At 35.0% G+C, this 13,956-nt stretch overlaps 1 protein-coding gene across 4 annotated transcripts in view; it reads right to left on the bottom strand.

Moving 5' to 3' along the window:
• The window catches only part of LOC123552149 (adhesion G protein-coupled receptor L4-like), a 49,659-nt gene that overhangs the window by 1,257 nt on the left and 34,446 nt on the right, over positions 1-13,956 (bottom strand). For all 4 annotated transcript variants that reach the window (XR_008370690.1, XM_053541695.1, XM_053541694.1 and 1 more), the window contains 8 exons: positions 11,114-11,264; positions 9,467-9,536; positions 8,912-8,978; positions 8,246-8,331; positions 7,974-8,100; positions 3,936-3,977; positions 3,298-3,354; positions 24-66 (listed from right to left, as the gene is read on the bottom strand). Coding sequence is in view for 3 of the 4 variants with exons in the window: in XM_053541695.1 (XP_053397670.1) it covers positions 24-66; positions 3,298-3,354; positions 3,936-3,977; positions 7,974-8,100; positions 8,246-8,331; positions 8,912-8,978; positions 9,467-9,536; positions 11,114-11,264 (643 nt within the window). In the remaining variant the exon portion in view is untranslated. The remainder of the gene's footprint in view (positions 1-23; positions 67-3,297; positions 3,355-3,935; positions 3,978-7,973; positions 8,101-8,245; positions 8,332-8,911; positions 8,979-9,466; positions 9,537-11,113; positions 11,265-13,956) is intronic.

Below are 13,956 nucleotides of genomic sequence, written 5' to 3'. Positions count from 1 at the left end.
CGAAATTCATTCTCCAGATATACCTTTTGAGTCTTTAACACTTCTGTCTTCCTTCAGTAAACGTTTCTAAAAGCAAAAATATAAAATAATTCTATTATAGGTAATAAATTCCTGCTTACTATGGAAATCGATCAACACATGTATATTACTGTACTATTAAAACAAGTAAAAATTATAAATTAGTAAGTATACCATCAATCTTTATTGGAGTACGTAAAATAAGATTAAATTTAATTAATGTTGATGTTTAAAACTCAATCTTGTAATTTTGTCTTTTGTGTAAACTCATAATATTTTGCCATTTTCATTTGCATGTCCTTGTAATTATTTTCATGTACCGATAAGCTATATTGTATATGCTTAAGTCCAAAATCAATACTCTGTTCCGTTCTGTTCTGATAAATTAATGAAACGAATGTCAATCTAACTGTTGCCTTAAACTGGTGTACAGGTCTGTTTTGCTAATTATGGCGTTACAAGTAAAATACTCCATGCTTAACAACTTCCCATACAAAATGTAATTAAATGAAACAGTATTTCCTTAAACAAGAATATATGTACTTCTATTAGACTCTACTATAGCATTAGCCTTTTCTTCTCATGATTCGTGCGATTTCGGTAACAAGAACAGCGAGATGCTCTGGCTAGACTTTCTATTTCTTATCACATTTTACAGTCTATGTCTTTCTACCGAGGTCAGATGTCATTCAGCCAGACAGTACAGATGGATCAGATGTCACACATCTAGGTCATATATCATTCAGCTAGGTCAGATACCATTCATCTAGATCAGATACCGTTCAGCTAGGTCAGATACCATTCAGCTAGATCAGATATCATTTAGCTAGGTCAATTACCGCAACAAGGCTAGATATCCATTCAGCTAGATCAGATATCATTTAGCTAGGTCAGATACCATTCAGGTAGATCAGATATCATTTAGCTAGGTCAATTACCGCAGCAAGGCTAGATATCCATTCAGCTAGATCAGATATCATTTAGCTAGATCAATTACCGCAGCAAGGCTATATACCCATTCAGCTAGGTCAGATATCAGTCAGCTAGATCAGATACCATTCAGTTAGGTCAGATACCAGTCAGCTAGGTCAGACATCAGTCAGCTAGGTCAGATACATTCAGCTAGGTCAGATATCACACAGCTAGGTTAGATACCATACAGTTAGGTCAGATTCAGATAGGTCAGTTACCGCACAGCTATATCAAATACCATTTAGTTTGGACAGATACCATACATCTAGGTCAGATATCAGTCAGCTAGGTCAGATACCATTCAGCTAGGTCAGATATCAGTCAGCTAGGTCAGATATCATTCAACTAGGTCAGATATCAGTCAGCTAGGTCGGATATCATTCAGCTAGGTGGGATATCATTCAGCTAGGTCGGATATCAGTCAGCTAGGTCAGATATCATTCAGCTAGGTCGGATATCAGTCAGCTAGGTCATATACCATTCAGCTAGGTCAGATATCATTCAGCTAGGTCAGATATCAGTCAGCTAGATCAGATACCATTCAGCTAGGTCAGATACCAGTCAGCTAGGTCAGACATCAGTCAGCTAGGTCAGATATCAATCAGCTAGGTTAGATACCATACAGTTAGGTCAGATTCAGATAGGTCAGTTACCGCACAGCTATATCAAATACCATTTAGTTTGGACAGACACCATACATCTAGGTCAGATATCAGTCAGCTAGGTCAGATACCATTCATCTAGGTCAGATATCAGTCAGCTAGGTCAGATATCATTCAACTAGGTCAGATATCAGTCAGCTAGGTCGGATATCATTCAGCTAGGTAGGATATCATTCAGCTAGGTCGGATATCAGTCAGCTAGGTCAGATATCATTCAGCTAGGTCGGATATCAGTCAGCTAGGTCATATACCATTCAGCTAGGTCAGATATCATTCAGCTAGGTCAGATATCAGTCAGCTAGATCAGATACCATTCAGCTAGGTCAGATACCAGTCAGCTAGGTCAGACATCAGTCAGCTAGGTCAGATACCATTCAGCTAGGTCAGATATCAGTCAGCTAGGTCAGATATCAGTCAGCTAGATCAGATACCAGTCAGCTAGATCAGATATCAGTCAGCTAGGTCAGATACCATTCAGCTAGGTCAGATATCATTCAGCTAGGTCAGATATCAGTCAGCTAGGTCAGATACCATTCATCTAGGTCAGATATCATTCAGCTAGGTCAGATACCATTCAGCTAGGTCAGATATCAGTGAGCTAGGTCAGATATCAGTGAGCTAGGTCAGATACTAGTCAGCTAGGTCAGATACCATTCAGCTAGGTCAGATATCATTCAGCTAGGTCAGATACCATTCAGCTAGGTCAGATACCTTTCAGCTAGGTCAGATATTAGTCAGCTAGGTCAGGAGATGTTGTTTAAGGCTTCGCAAGATTTTTGATATAACTGAAATTCTCCCATCGTAGTTCGCAGAATTAAAATAAACGTTTTATAAAAAGAGTTGATGACCCGACTAGTTTTAGACACACAACGTGTTTGATAGTCAGTGTTTTTTTAGTGAAACGTTACACTTTGTTCATTGAACAGATGGAAGGCAGTTTTCAATGCTCACTGTGACTGATGTGCTTTGATACTGTTTCTGTAGAGCTACAAAAGTTTATCCTTTGTTGCACTGCCATCTGCAAAAGCATGGAATACATTCTTTCTTTACGTTTGTCATTTTATATTCTTACACAAACATTTTTACATTTTGTGAACATTAAAGAGTATATTAAGCATCCAGCTCGCGGGGATAACTTTTGTTTATTGTGGAGTATAGAGATTTCATGCGCTTTATAAACCAGGTTAAACACCAGTGATCCTTCCAAGGCGGTGCCCAGCAGTCTTGTTTTGTTACTTTGTTTTGTTACTTTGTTTTGTTCTTGTTTGTTTTCGAATTTGTGTGTATATCTCACTCAGTTATACGTCCATACATACTATGTACCTGTACATGTCTCTAACATGTCCTTCTGTATTGCATTATATTGTTATGGGCCGGTGGCCAGTATCAAATAAACATTTGATATTGTTAATGCTGTAGGATTTTGTTTCAAAAATGTTTTATCCATGAACATGTGGATGCCTGTTGGATCTTTGTCCATTTATCATTATTATCATTATTATTAACCTCTTGTACTTAAAGCACGTGAACTTAAACTTATGTGAACTGGAAACAAAAAATTACAACGTGAAAGCATTGAACATATTAACAGGGTCAGCATTTTAATAAAAAGGATTTTTGAAAAAATAATTTCACAACAACTTACAGATGTTGGTTTAAACGGTCTTCTTCTTCTTCTTAATTGTTTAACGGCTTTCTTTACCTGCAGTTAAAAGAAATTGTATCTATAAAATTATTAACTGATAGACACAGTGCAACCGAGCTTTTATTTTCTTATTTAACCCTTAGCATGCTGGCGGCAAGTGATTCTGCTTTTGCGACCAGTGCAGACCAAGATCAGCCTGCACATCCGTGAAGTCTGATTATGGTCTGCCCTGTTCGCCATTCAATCAGTATCTTTTTGGTAAGCACCCCTTTTAACAGTTAATGCTACTGTCCAAATTGAAAGATGAACAAGTTCATTATAGAAATTTAGCAGGGAAAGGGTTAAAGATAACTGCATTATAATATTTAAAAAAAAAGTTTATTCAAGAATAAAATATGAAAACAAGTACATTAAATCAGTAAAAGAATATTGCTATTTTTATGTATCAACAATACTAACGTACTGTTGTGCGGAGTAAAACACGTACAAAGACATGCACCTATCAAATTTAAAGAAATGTTTTGTAGATGTAAACAGATGGATGGATGACAAGCACCGTTATATAATACGTCAGTCTGACCACTTCGTATGACTATGGCCTTGACTAATTGAACGAGGACCATGAAGAAAGTTCCTACCTGAGCATTTAAGAAACAGTGAATCAAGAATATGAAAAATCCCTGAAAAGAAAAAAAAGAGAAATATATAAACTACTTGTAAGAATCAAATTCTTACAAATATAAATCAGCAAAACCTATGTCTTCCATATCTTGTAAAACATGTACTTCACATTATTGATTGATATGCTACCTACAGTGTCCAAGTACCTGCACCGTATCAACCTTTGTTACATTTTATATTTCCATTCGGTGTTTTAAAGATAAAGACAGTCATTGGGTGTATGTTGTCAACGCAGTCCCGTCATGGGTTCTTGAAATATTTCACTCATTATGCTTCTCGAAGGGGAAGCATATAGTCGCCGCTTCGTCGGTCCGTCCGTCCGTCCTGCAATTCTTGTCCTGAGAATTTCTCAGCAACCACGTGATGGAATTTAGCGAAACTCTCGTTTGGGGCAAACCCATTACTTTATCTGGGGACCAAACGCCGCACTTTATGGAATTACACGCCTCAACACGTGTATCATTGAAGGTTCCATGTTCACCGCCGTTTGAATACATCTGCGGATGTCTCTAAATTGCTTTTTGTACTTTTAGCATGTGTAAATGTTGAGTTCTGCTCAACCCGGGGCTAGAGGGCGTGGACGGTAGCATGCATTTCCACTACCGTCCATGAACAGGCTCAATCAAACCGAGCCTGCAACATTTTCGTTTTTGTTGTGCTGAGCGACCTGTGAAGTTTTATCTTTTCTCTATTTCATAAGAAGCTTCACTATTAAGAGGAGATGCGCGTATTGTCTTAGTGTTTCGGTCGGATAATTTTTCATTGAGTTTTGGTCCTTTGCTTTTTAACTTAGTACAATGTATACTAAAGTACCATTTCTTGTCCAGAGAATTTCTCAGCAACCATTGATTGGAATTTGATGAATCATTATAGGAATTTTTAATACAAGAGCTGTCACAGGAGACAGCGTGCTCGACTATTTCGATGCTGGATAGTGAAACTGGGCACATCTGAGGAAACTAGAGCTGTCACTGGAGTGTTTAATGACTCCAATTGTGGATGAAGATATTGCACAATAGCCTGAGTCTATGTCAAAAATATCAACTTAAAGTAATAAGAGAGGTAAAGATAAAATGTATCAAAACACTATATAAGTATATCCTAAGCAAAAGGGGCATAATTCATTAAATATTGGTGCCAGAGTTGTGCAGCTTGTGTCATATAGTGTGGGTGATGATGTTGAACAACTATTTTAAGTTTGAATCAAATCCATTCAGTAATAACAAAGACAGAGTGAAAGTGCATCAAAACTTTAACCTAAAATTCTAAGTAAAAAGGGGAAATAATTAATAAAAAATTGGTGCCAGAGTTATGCACCTTGCGTCATATGGTGTGGGTGATGATGTTGAACAACTATTTTAAGTCTGAATCAAATCCATTCAGTAATAACAGAGACAGAGTGAAAGTGCATCAAAACTTTAACCTAAAATTCTAAGTAAAAAGGGGAAATAATTCATGAAAAATTGGTCCCAGAGTTATGCACCTTGCATCATATGATAAGGGTAATGATGTTGAACAATTGTTTAAGTTTGAATCAGATCCATTCAGTAATAACAGAGATAGAGTGAAAGTGCATAAAACTTTAACCTGAAATTCTAAGTAAAAAGGGGAATAATTCATGAAAAAATGGTGCCAGAGTTATGCATCTTGTATCATATGATGTGGGTGATGATGCTGAACAACTATTTTAAGTTTGAATCAAATCCATTCAGTAATAACAGAGGTAGAGTGAAAGTTCACCAAAACTTTAACCTGAAATTCTAAGTAAAAAGGGGGAATAATTCATGAAAATATGGTGCCAGAGTTATGCATCTTGTGTCATATGATGTGGGTGATGATGCTGAACAACTATTTTAAGTTTGAATCAAATCCATTCAGTAATAACAGAGATAGAGTGAAAGTGCATCAAAACTTTAACCTGAAAATCTAAGTGAAAAGGGGGATAATTCATGAAATATTGTTGCCAGAGTTATGGCCCCTATGTCAGATGATGTGGATGATGATGAGAAATAAGTATTTCAAGTTTGAATCAAATCCATCAATTAATTACAGAGATATGTTGAAAAAAGAGAAAGTGCACCAAAACTTTAACCAAGGTGGGGACGCGGAAAGACGCCGACGCCGACGCCGGGGCGAGTAGGATAGCTCTCCTTATACTTCGTATAGTCGAGCTAATAAAGAGGAGATGCGCATATTATCTTCTTAATTAGGTTGGATGATTTTTCACCGAGTTATAACCCTTTGGTGATTTAACAAGTATACTATAGTACCATTTCTTGTTCAGAGTATTCTTCAGGAACCACTGGTTGGAATTAAAACTTCGTAGGATGCTTCACTTCCAAGAGGGGATACCAAACTCTGGGTCTCTGTCTCAGCTTTCCGGTGCTCAGCCTATATTTGCTATCGTCTATAACATTCAACTACCGTTAAGGTAAAACTCCTATGCGCTGGCCCTATAGCTGGAAACCTTGTTGAAATTCTGCAACTCTTCTTTAGTCTATGAACTTCAAACGTCTTCATTTTAATAATTTATCCGCCCTGACAGTGTAGTTGCAATAACTTTCTTATCAAGGTACTGGGATGAATTATTAGTTGAATCCTCAAATCAGCCACGAATGACCAAAATCCTATTATTAACAGCAATTCAACAATAACTATAGCAATGGTAGCATGAAAAGGGAGTCAAGCACTATCTGTGCTTTATGTGTTACGTTATCAATACATCAAATATACATATTATTCTGACACTAACAGCAACTCACTGAAACCTCATAGGAAGCTTCACTCCCAAAAGAAGATACGCATATTGTCTTTCTGTTCAAATCGGATACTTTTTCACTGAGTTATTGCCCTTTAATTATTCAACATTAGTAAACTATATGTGTCCAGGCAGTTAATTCCACTTTTGTGCTTTTAATATAGATACAATAAACATATTTCAGGGAGCATCCATCAGTTGTACCGATATTTTCTTAATGTCTGAGGTTAGGTCCCGTAGACTTGTTACGGTATGTGCCATACACGAACCCAGGCTTTACGAAACGCAAACCAGCTATTCTAACACGACCCGATTCATTTTCCTATATAAATAAGAAGGCCGAAAACTGTGGGTTACATTTTTCTGACGTCACAATTATTACGTCAGAGCGTTAAACGGCATAGCGACGCGCTGGAAAAGAAACCAACGGAAAACAGGCAAATACTTAATGAATGCCATCAAGGTCGACTTTAGAATCATTGGTAACGTGTTAGAATCGAAATAATATATTTCATTTAGTGATTTGCTCTTGAATAAAATCATTGTTTGTCGTTCAGATGCATATTATTATATCACTCGAGCTTCGCCCTCGTAATATAATTCCTTCACATCTGAACTCCAAACAGTGGTTTTATTCAGCAACAAATCACTAAATGAGATATATTATTTCTTAAATAATATATACTAGTATACCAGGAGTCCATATTTGTTAAAATAAAGAGATGATATGTAGATCTATACAAAAATGCATTTGTTCTTTAACACTCATCTTCATATCAGTATAAAAAAAGTTTAGCACTACTACGAAATAATTGGAATGTTGATAACTGATGTCCAGTGTTTCACCAACCACATCAAAGGGTCTTGTAGGCCCTTCAGAATTTTCATATTATCTTTGTAAATAAAACAATATGTCAAAGAATACTGTTCTCTTGTAGTTCTTAAGGATACGACTTGTACTGATCCTTATTTAAAGAGAAATCAAGAAAAGGCCTTGTTATGGAAAAAAAGATTAAACAGTAAAGTTTACAGAGTTTATTACATGTGTGTGTGTGCGTGCGTGTGTGTGTGTGTGTGTGTGTGTGTGGCTTATGCAGTGGACCACGGGTCCTTGAAGACACATGCAAATGTATATTACATAAGACCTGATAGAACAACATAACGTTTCAACAACGCTTTATTTATCAAATATTTTTAAAACTGTTTGCGTTTCAAAAAAAGCACAAAATTCTTTTACCTGAAGTCCATTTAATATGGCGAATATATACTGAACGAAATAGAAACTGTCATTGATATAGAATATTCCAAGAATCCAGGAAACACCTAGCACTGGAACCAGGACACACAGGGACCAGAGACCTGTTCTGAAATATAACATTAACTTTGATCAAGTATATTTTGGAGCATAAAGCAGTAAAACAATTACGAATGATCTGTAACAGGTGTATTGTGTAATAAATTTCAGTGACTTTACGCCTTAAAGAGAAAACAATATAACAATATATTTACTTTATCTTGTCAGGTGTTTTCTTTGTCTCCATAGCTTTTGTTTTGAACATGGCATGAAAAACTACAACCAGGCAGATGCAGTTTAACTGAAATGTAAAAAATGCACTGAATACACAACAATTACGTGTTGTCAGTATGACATTAATATCATGTATAAACTAGAGCTGCTTTTGAGAAAAGCGCATGTCTCCCACAACTGCCTAATCATCTGAATAGTAGTGTATGAGTCAGCCATGCACCAAGACCTCAACTGCCTTATCAGACTTTGAGTGCTTTGATTATCAAAAAACAAGTTTCAAGGGCCATAATTCCGAAGTGCCTGGGCCGATTTGGCTAGTTATCGAACCTGGCCGAGGACTTATTGACAAGATTTGTGACAGAAGACAGACACACACAGAGACAGATAGACACAGACAGGAGTAAATCAATATGTCTCCCACACCACTGTGTGGTGGGAGACATAAATATTTACTCGATTGGTTCTTTTAATGTTGACATTATTAAAAGAAAACATAGAAAGCTATAATTATATTCTTAGAAAAATAAACATCGAATGTGTGTCATGCGATTTTCATTATTTAATTAACACATACCAGGTTAAATGTAACATCAAAGGCAGAAAGTTAATCATTATATTTAAAATAAATGAGGAAAATGAATACTCACTGAGATAATTAGTAAAGCAGGTGCGACGAAAGCCCACACCAAACCATTGTCCACGGACAGCCAACAACTAAATGAATGAAATACATTTTAAAACAGCGTTTCAAGTTGATATAAACAAAGACATACTTAAGATTTCTTACTTAAATTTTATGTATAGATCTGGAAACAAAACATTAAAAAACACAAAACATTCGCATAAAAACTTTCCCTATTTTTCAAAATGGATAGCAAGAGTACATAAAATGGTCAATAGGCTGAATACTGCATTTGTTTTTATACAAAATATACCACTGTGTACAAGTTGGAAATTTATAGCATTTACCACTTTAATTATTCAGGTCTTGGCAGGGCTTAACATTCCAGTCGGCAGAAGCGGGGTTCAAAAGTATGCAAGGTATATTTTCGCTTTTTCTTAACAGATATATGTGGTGTTGTTCATATAAGTTACATAAGGGGAAGACAATGTTTTTATCACGACGAACAATTGCATTGAATGAACTCTTTGAATAACAAGTAAAAGAAAACAAATAAAAAAAGAGATAGTTAAAAACTTACAAATTCTGATTACCGTAGCCTTCAAGTTTTGATGCTCCGAGCAATATTCCCACAATAACGGCTGGCATCACTGAAAATTAAATCACAAATGATAAAAAGAGTGTCTAAAAGGCACATGTTTCTGGTCTCTTAGAATCATTGAATGCACTCAGATTTTCTATGACGTGCCGTTTTGGTCAAAAGTGTTAAATCGCTTTAGCGATACCATAATAAACGCTTAAAGCGGTGCTTGTGGGCACAAGAGGTGTCGCGCATTTCAATATCTCCCTTAAAGAGACTTAGTGAAACCGAGTCTGCTTTTAGTTTCCTTGGTTGTGTTCTATGCTCCCAAAGGATCTTCTTATTGGTTTTATTAATTATGACAAAAGCAATCAAATCTCAATAAAACTAAATAAAGGCGTTAAATTGACATTATCACAAATGTCTTTGCAACGAACAATAAAGCAGTAGCATCTGATTCGGAGCAAAAAAAAAAAGAAATATGTGAAAGAAATTATTTATACCATGAGAAAAGTAAATAAAATTTCACTTACGCCATGCGAAAAGTAAACAAAATGAAGCAGTTATTTACCAATGCGAAAAGTAAATAACGTGAAAGCAGTTATTTACCCCATGGGAAAAGTTAACAGAATGAAGCAATTATTTACGTCATGAGAAAAGAAATTAACTTGAAAGCATTTATTAACCGATGCAAAAATAAACAAAATAAACAAACACTTATTTACCCTTTGTGAAAAGTAAATAACATGAAAGCAGTTATTTACCCCATGCGAAAAGTAAACAAAATGAAAGAAGCTATTTCCCTGTGCAAAATGAAAGAAGTTAATTGTCCAACGCGAAAAGTATACAAAGTGAAAGCAAGTATTTATCCCATATAAAAAGTTAAAAAAAATGAAGGCAGTTATTTACTCCAGGCGAAATGTGAACAAAGCGGAGGCAGCTATCTACACAATGCAAAACGTGAACAAAGTGAAATCAGTTATTTGCCCCATGTGAAAAGTAAAAACGTGAAAGCAGTTATTTACCTCATCTGAATAGTAAACAATATGATAACAGTTTTTACCCCATGTAAAAACTAAACAAACAAAAGCAGGTATTTACCCCATGCAAATATTAAACAAACTGAAAGCAGGTATTTAACCCATGTAAAAGTAAACAAAACGAAAGCAATTATTTACCCCATGCAAAAAGTATACAAAGTGAAAACAATTATTTACCTCATGCAAGAAGTATCCAAAGTGTAAGCAGTTATTTACCCCGTGCGAAGAGTATACAAAGTGAAAGCAATTATTTACCCCATGCAAAAAGCATGCAAAATGTAAGCAGTTTTTTTACCCCATACGAAAAGTATACAAAGTGAAAGCAATTATTTACCCCATGCAAAAAGTACGCAAAATGAAAGCAGTTTTTTACCCCATACGAAAAGTATACAAAGTGAAAGCAATTTTTTACCCCATGCAAAAAGTATGCAAAATGAAAGCAGTTATTTAACACATACGAAAAGTATACAAAGTGAAAGCAGTTATTTACCCCATGCAAAAAGTACGCAAAATGAAAGCAGTTATTTACCCCGTGAGAAAATTATACAAAGTGAAAGCAATTATATACACCATACGAAAAGTATACAAAGTGAAAGCAGTTATTTACCCCATGCTAGAACAAGCATGCGCTTTACTCTCGACTTTGAATTAAACACATATTTCACTTTTATAGTAATATCAATGCCTTCAACCAGCATAACACAAAACACAACCAAGTAGATATACTGTAGAACGGCAGCAATTAGAGCACATGCAACCTGTAAAAGACACGATTTTACTTAATATACATGTATATTAAAATTGTTAAAAAGTCATTTTCAGCCAAATTATCAGACCCTTTGTATATACTGGATATACGCGTACGTTCTCTTAACAACAAAATATAAATACGATAGGCATCGCTAACCAAACTTTAGTCTAGTTTTAAAAGTTGCATTTTTTGTCACTTAGTATTTATGCATATTCATGATAATATATAATCTTAGACAATTATTCCTTGTAGCAGTTTAAAATCAGTTTAGATATTTCTCCCTGAAAAATAATGGGGCACCAATCACCATGTAAGCACAAAATGTTAAAGTCAGTTTATTGTAAATGTCGACCACTGAAAAATGAAAATATAACCTAAAGAAACAAAAGCCTTAAATAACTCACAGTACCAACTTTTCTATCTCCACACCTGATTTTGATAGCTTTGCATGAACACTTATAACAATGTTTAATGATTAGTTCAGTTAACTAAAACACATCAAAGATAACAATTGAACATAAATTCATGGAGCTGTGACAGTTGTTATAATAATATGATAAATAAAAGTAACATAATGTATGGAACGCCGCAGCTGTCTAATGTCGGGACATTTGATGTTATCATGTCATAGCGTGATGTTAACTTGTCAAAACAGTGTCTTATTATGTTTAAAAGCTATGTTATTATGTCAAGATGTGGTGTTATCTTGTCAAAACAGTGTCTTATTATGTTAAAACGCTATGTTATCTTGTTAAAGTGTCGTGTGATTTTGTCTACTGAGCTTGCTATTATGTTAAATTGCTATGTTATCTTGTCAAATTGTGGTGTTAACTTGTCTAAACAGTGTCTTATTATGTTAAAACGCTATGTTATCTTGTTATAGTGTCTACTGAGCGTGCTATTATGTTTAAAAGCTATGTTATTATGTCAAAGTGTGATGTTAACTTGTCAAAACAGTGTCTTATTATGTTAAATGCTATGTTATTATGTCAAAATACCATGTGATCTTGTCTAACCAGCGTGCTATTATGTTAAAAAGCTATGTTATCTTGCCAAAGTGTTGTGTTAACTTGGTGTCGTAAATGTGTCTATATGTTAATATCTATGTTATCATGTCGAAGAGTGATGTTAACTTGTCCAAATAGTATCTTATCATGTTAACTAGTCATGTTATCTTGTCAAAGTGTTGTGTTAACTTGTCAAAACTGTGTCTTATTATTTTAATATGCTATGTTATCATGTCAAAGAGTGATGTTAACTTGTCCAAACAGTATCGTATTATGTTATTAGTCATGTTATTATGTCAAAATGTGGTGTTAACTTGTCAAAACAGTGTCGTATTATGTCACACAGCTATGTTATCTTCTTAAAGTATCATTTAATCTTGTCTAGCTTTTTTAACACAATAATACGCTCTATAGACAAGATCGCACTGTACTTTGACATATTAACATAGCTGTTTGACATAATAAGACACTATTTGGACAAGTTAACACCACACTTTGACATAATAACATAGCTTTTTGACATAATAAGACACTGTTTTGACAAGTTAACACCATACTTTGACATATTAACATAGCTTTTTGACATAATAAGACACTGATTTGACAAGTTAACACAATACTTTGACATGATAACATAGTTTTGTAACATAATAAGACACTGTTTTGACAAGTTAAGACCACACTTTGACATGATAACATGAAATGTCCCGACATAAGACAGCTGCGGCGTTCCATAATAATGAGTCTAACTTTGCGCTGGTCGCTATGCAGCAAGTTGTACCATCTGCAGGACTAAAAACGTTTGTGGCCAACATTACACTATCCAAGGGATAGGATATGCTCTCATCCATATTTCTGCAGTCACTGTGGTGATTTTCTGAGACATTAGCGGCGCAATGTTAACTTGTGAAAAAAAAAACGAGCGCATGGAGCATCTACTTCTTGATGCAAAGGATATCATCACTTTGTTGGATCTTCATTCTTAGTTAAGAAATGATACACATTTTGCTCGTTTGACTGAGTATTTGAAAATCATTAACGTAAATGTACTTTCTGACGTCGCGTCATCCATTAATGTGATGCCATTAGTGACGTCAAAAACCTGATATATGAACTTTACCACATACACTTATTTATGATAGTCTCAGTTACTTCCCTTTGTTTCTAATACGCAATTTGCATGTCATTATAAACATCATAACCTTTACTATCCGACCAGGGATACCTGACAGTGACGTCATATTGTGTTTACTTTCCAATGTTTACCTTATATTGTACTTGATTATCATTATGTTTCTTTACCAATAACCTGTATGGATACGTAGCCCAGAGGATAACGGCGCTGTCGTAATAACCGAAAGGTACCGAGTTCGAATCCGGTCGGTGGATTTTTTTTCCCGCGTAGCATTTTCACATTCATTTATATTGTTATCTTGATTTTTTGTGTTTCACGAATTATGCATACAGAATAAATTGTGTAGAAAACGTTAGTCATTTCATTCCACATAAAATGTCTGAAATGTCTATGAACACTTTTTTAACTGTAACGAGCCTTGGAGAATAATGAGAAAGCAATATCAATTCTAAAACACAATGGACTGACTGGCATATGTAGCATTAATATTTGGTATACTTCATAATAAAATAAATGGTTGATAATTAAAAAGAACTAACACGAAAAACATATAAAAA

The sequence above is a fragment of the Mercenaria mercenaria genome, chromosome 4, assembly GCF_021730395.1.
Source record: "Mercenaria mercenaria strain notata chromosome 4, MADL_Memer_1, whole genome shotgun sequence".
NCBI lineage: Eukaryota > Metazoa > Mollusca > Bivalvia > Venerida > Veneridae > Mercenaria > Mercenaria mercenaria.
Note: the sequence above shows the minus strand (reverse complement) of the source record. Positions and strands in the feature narration are given on the sequence as shown.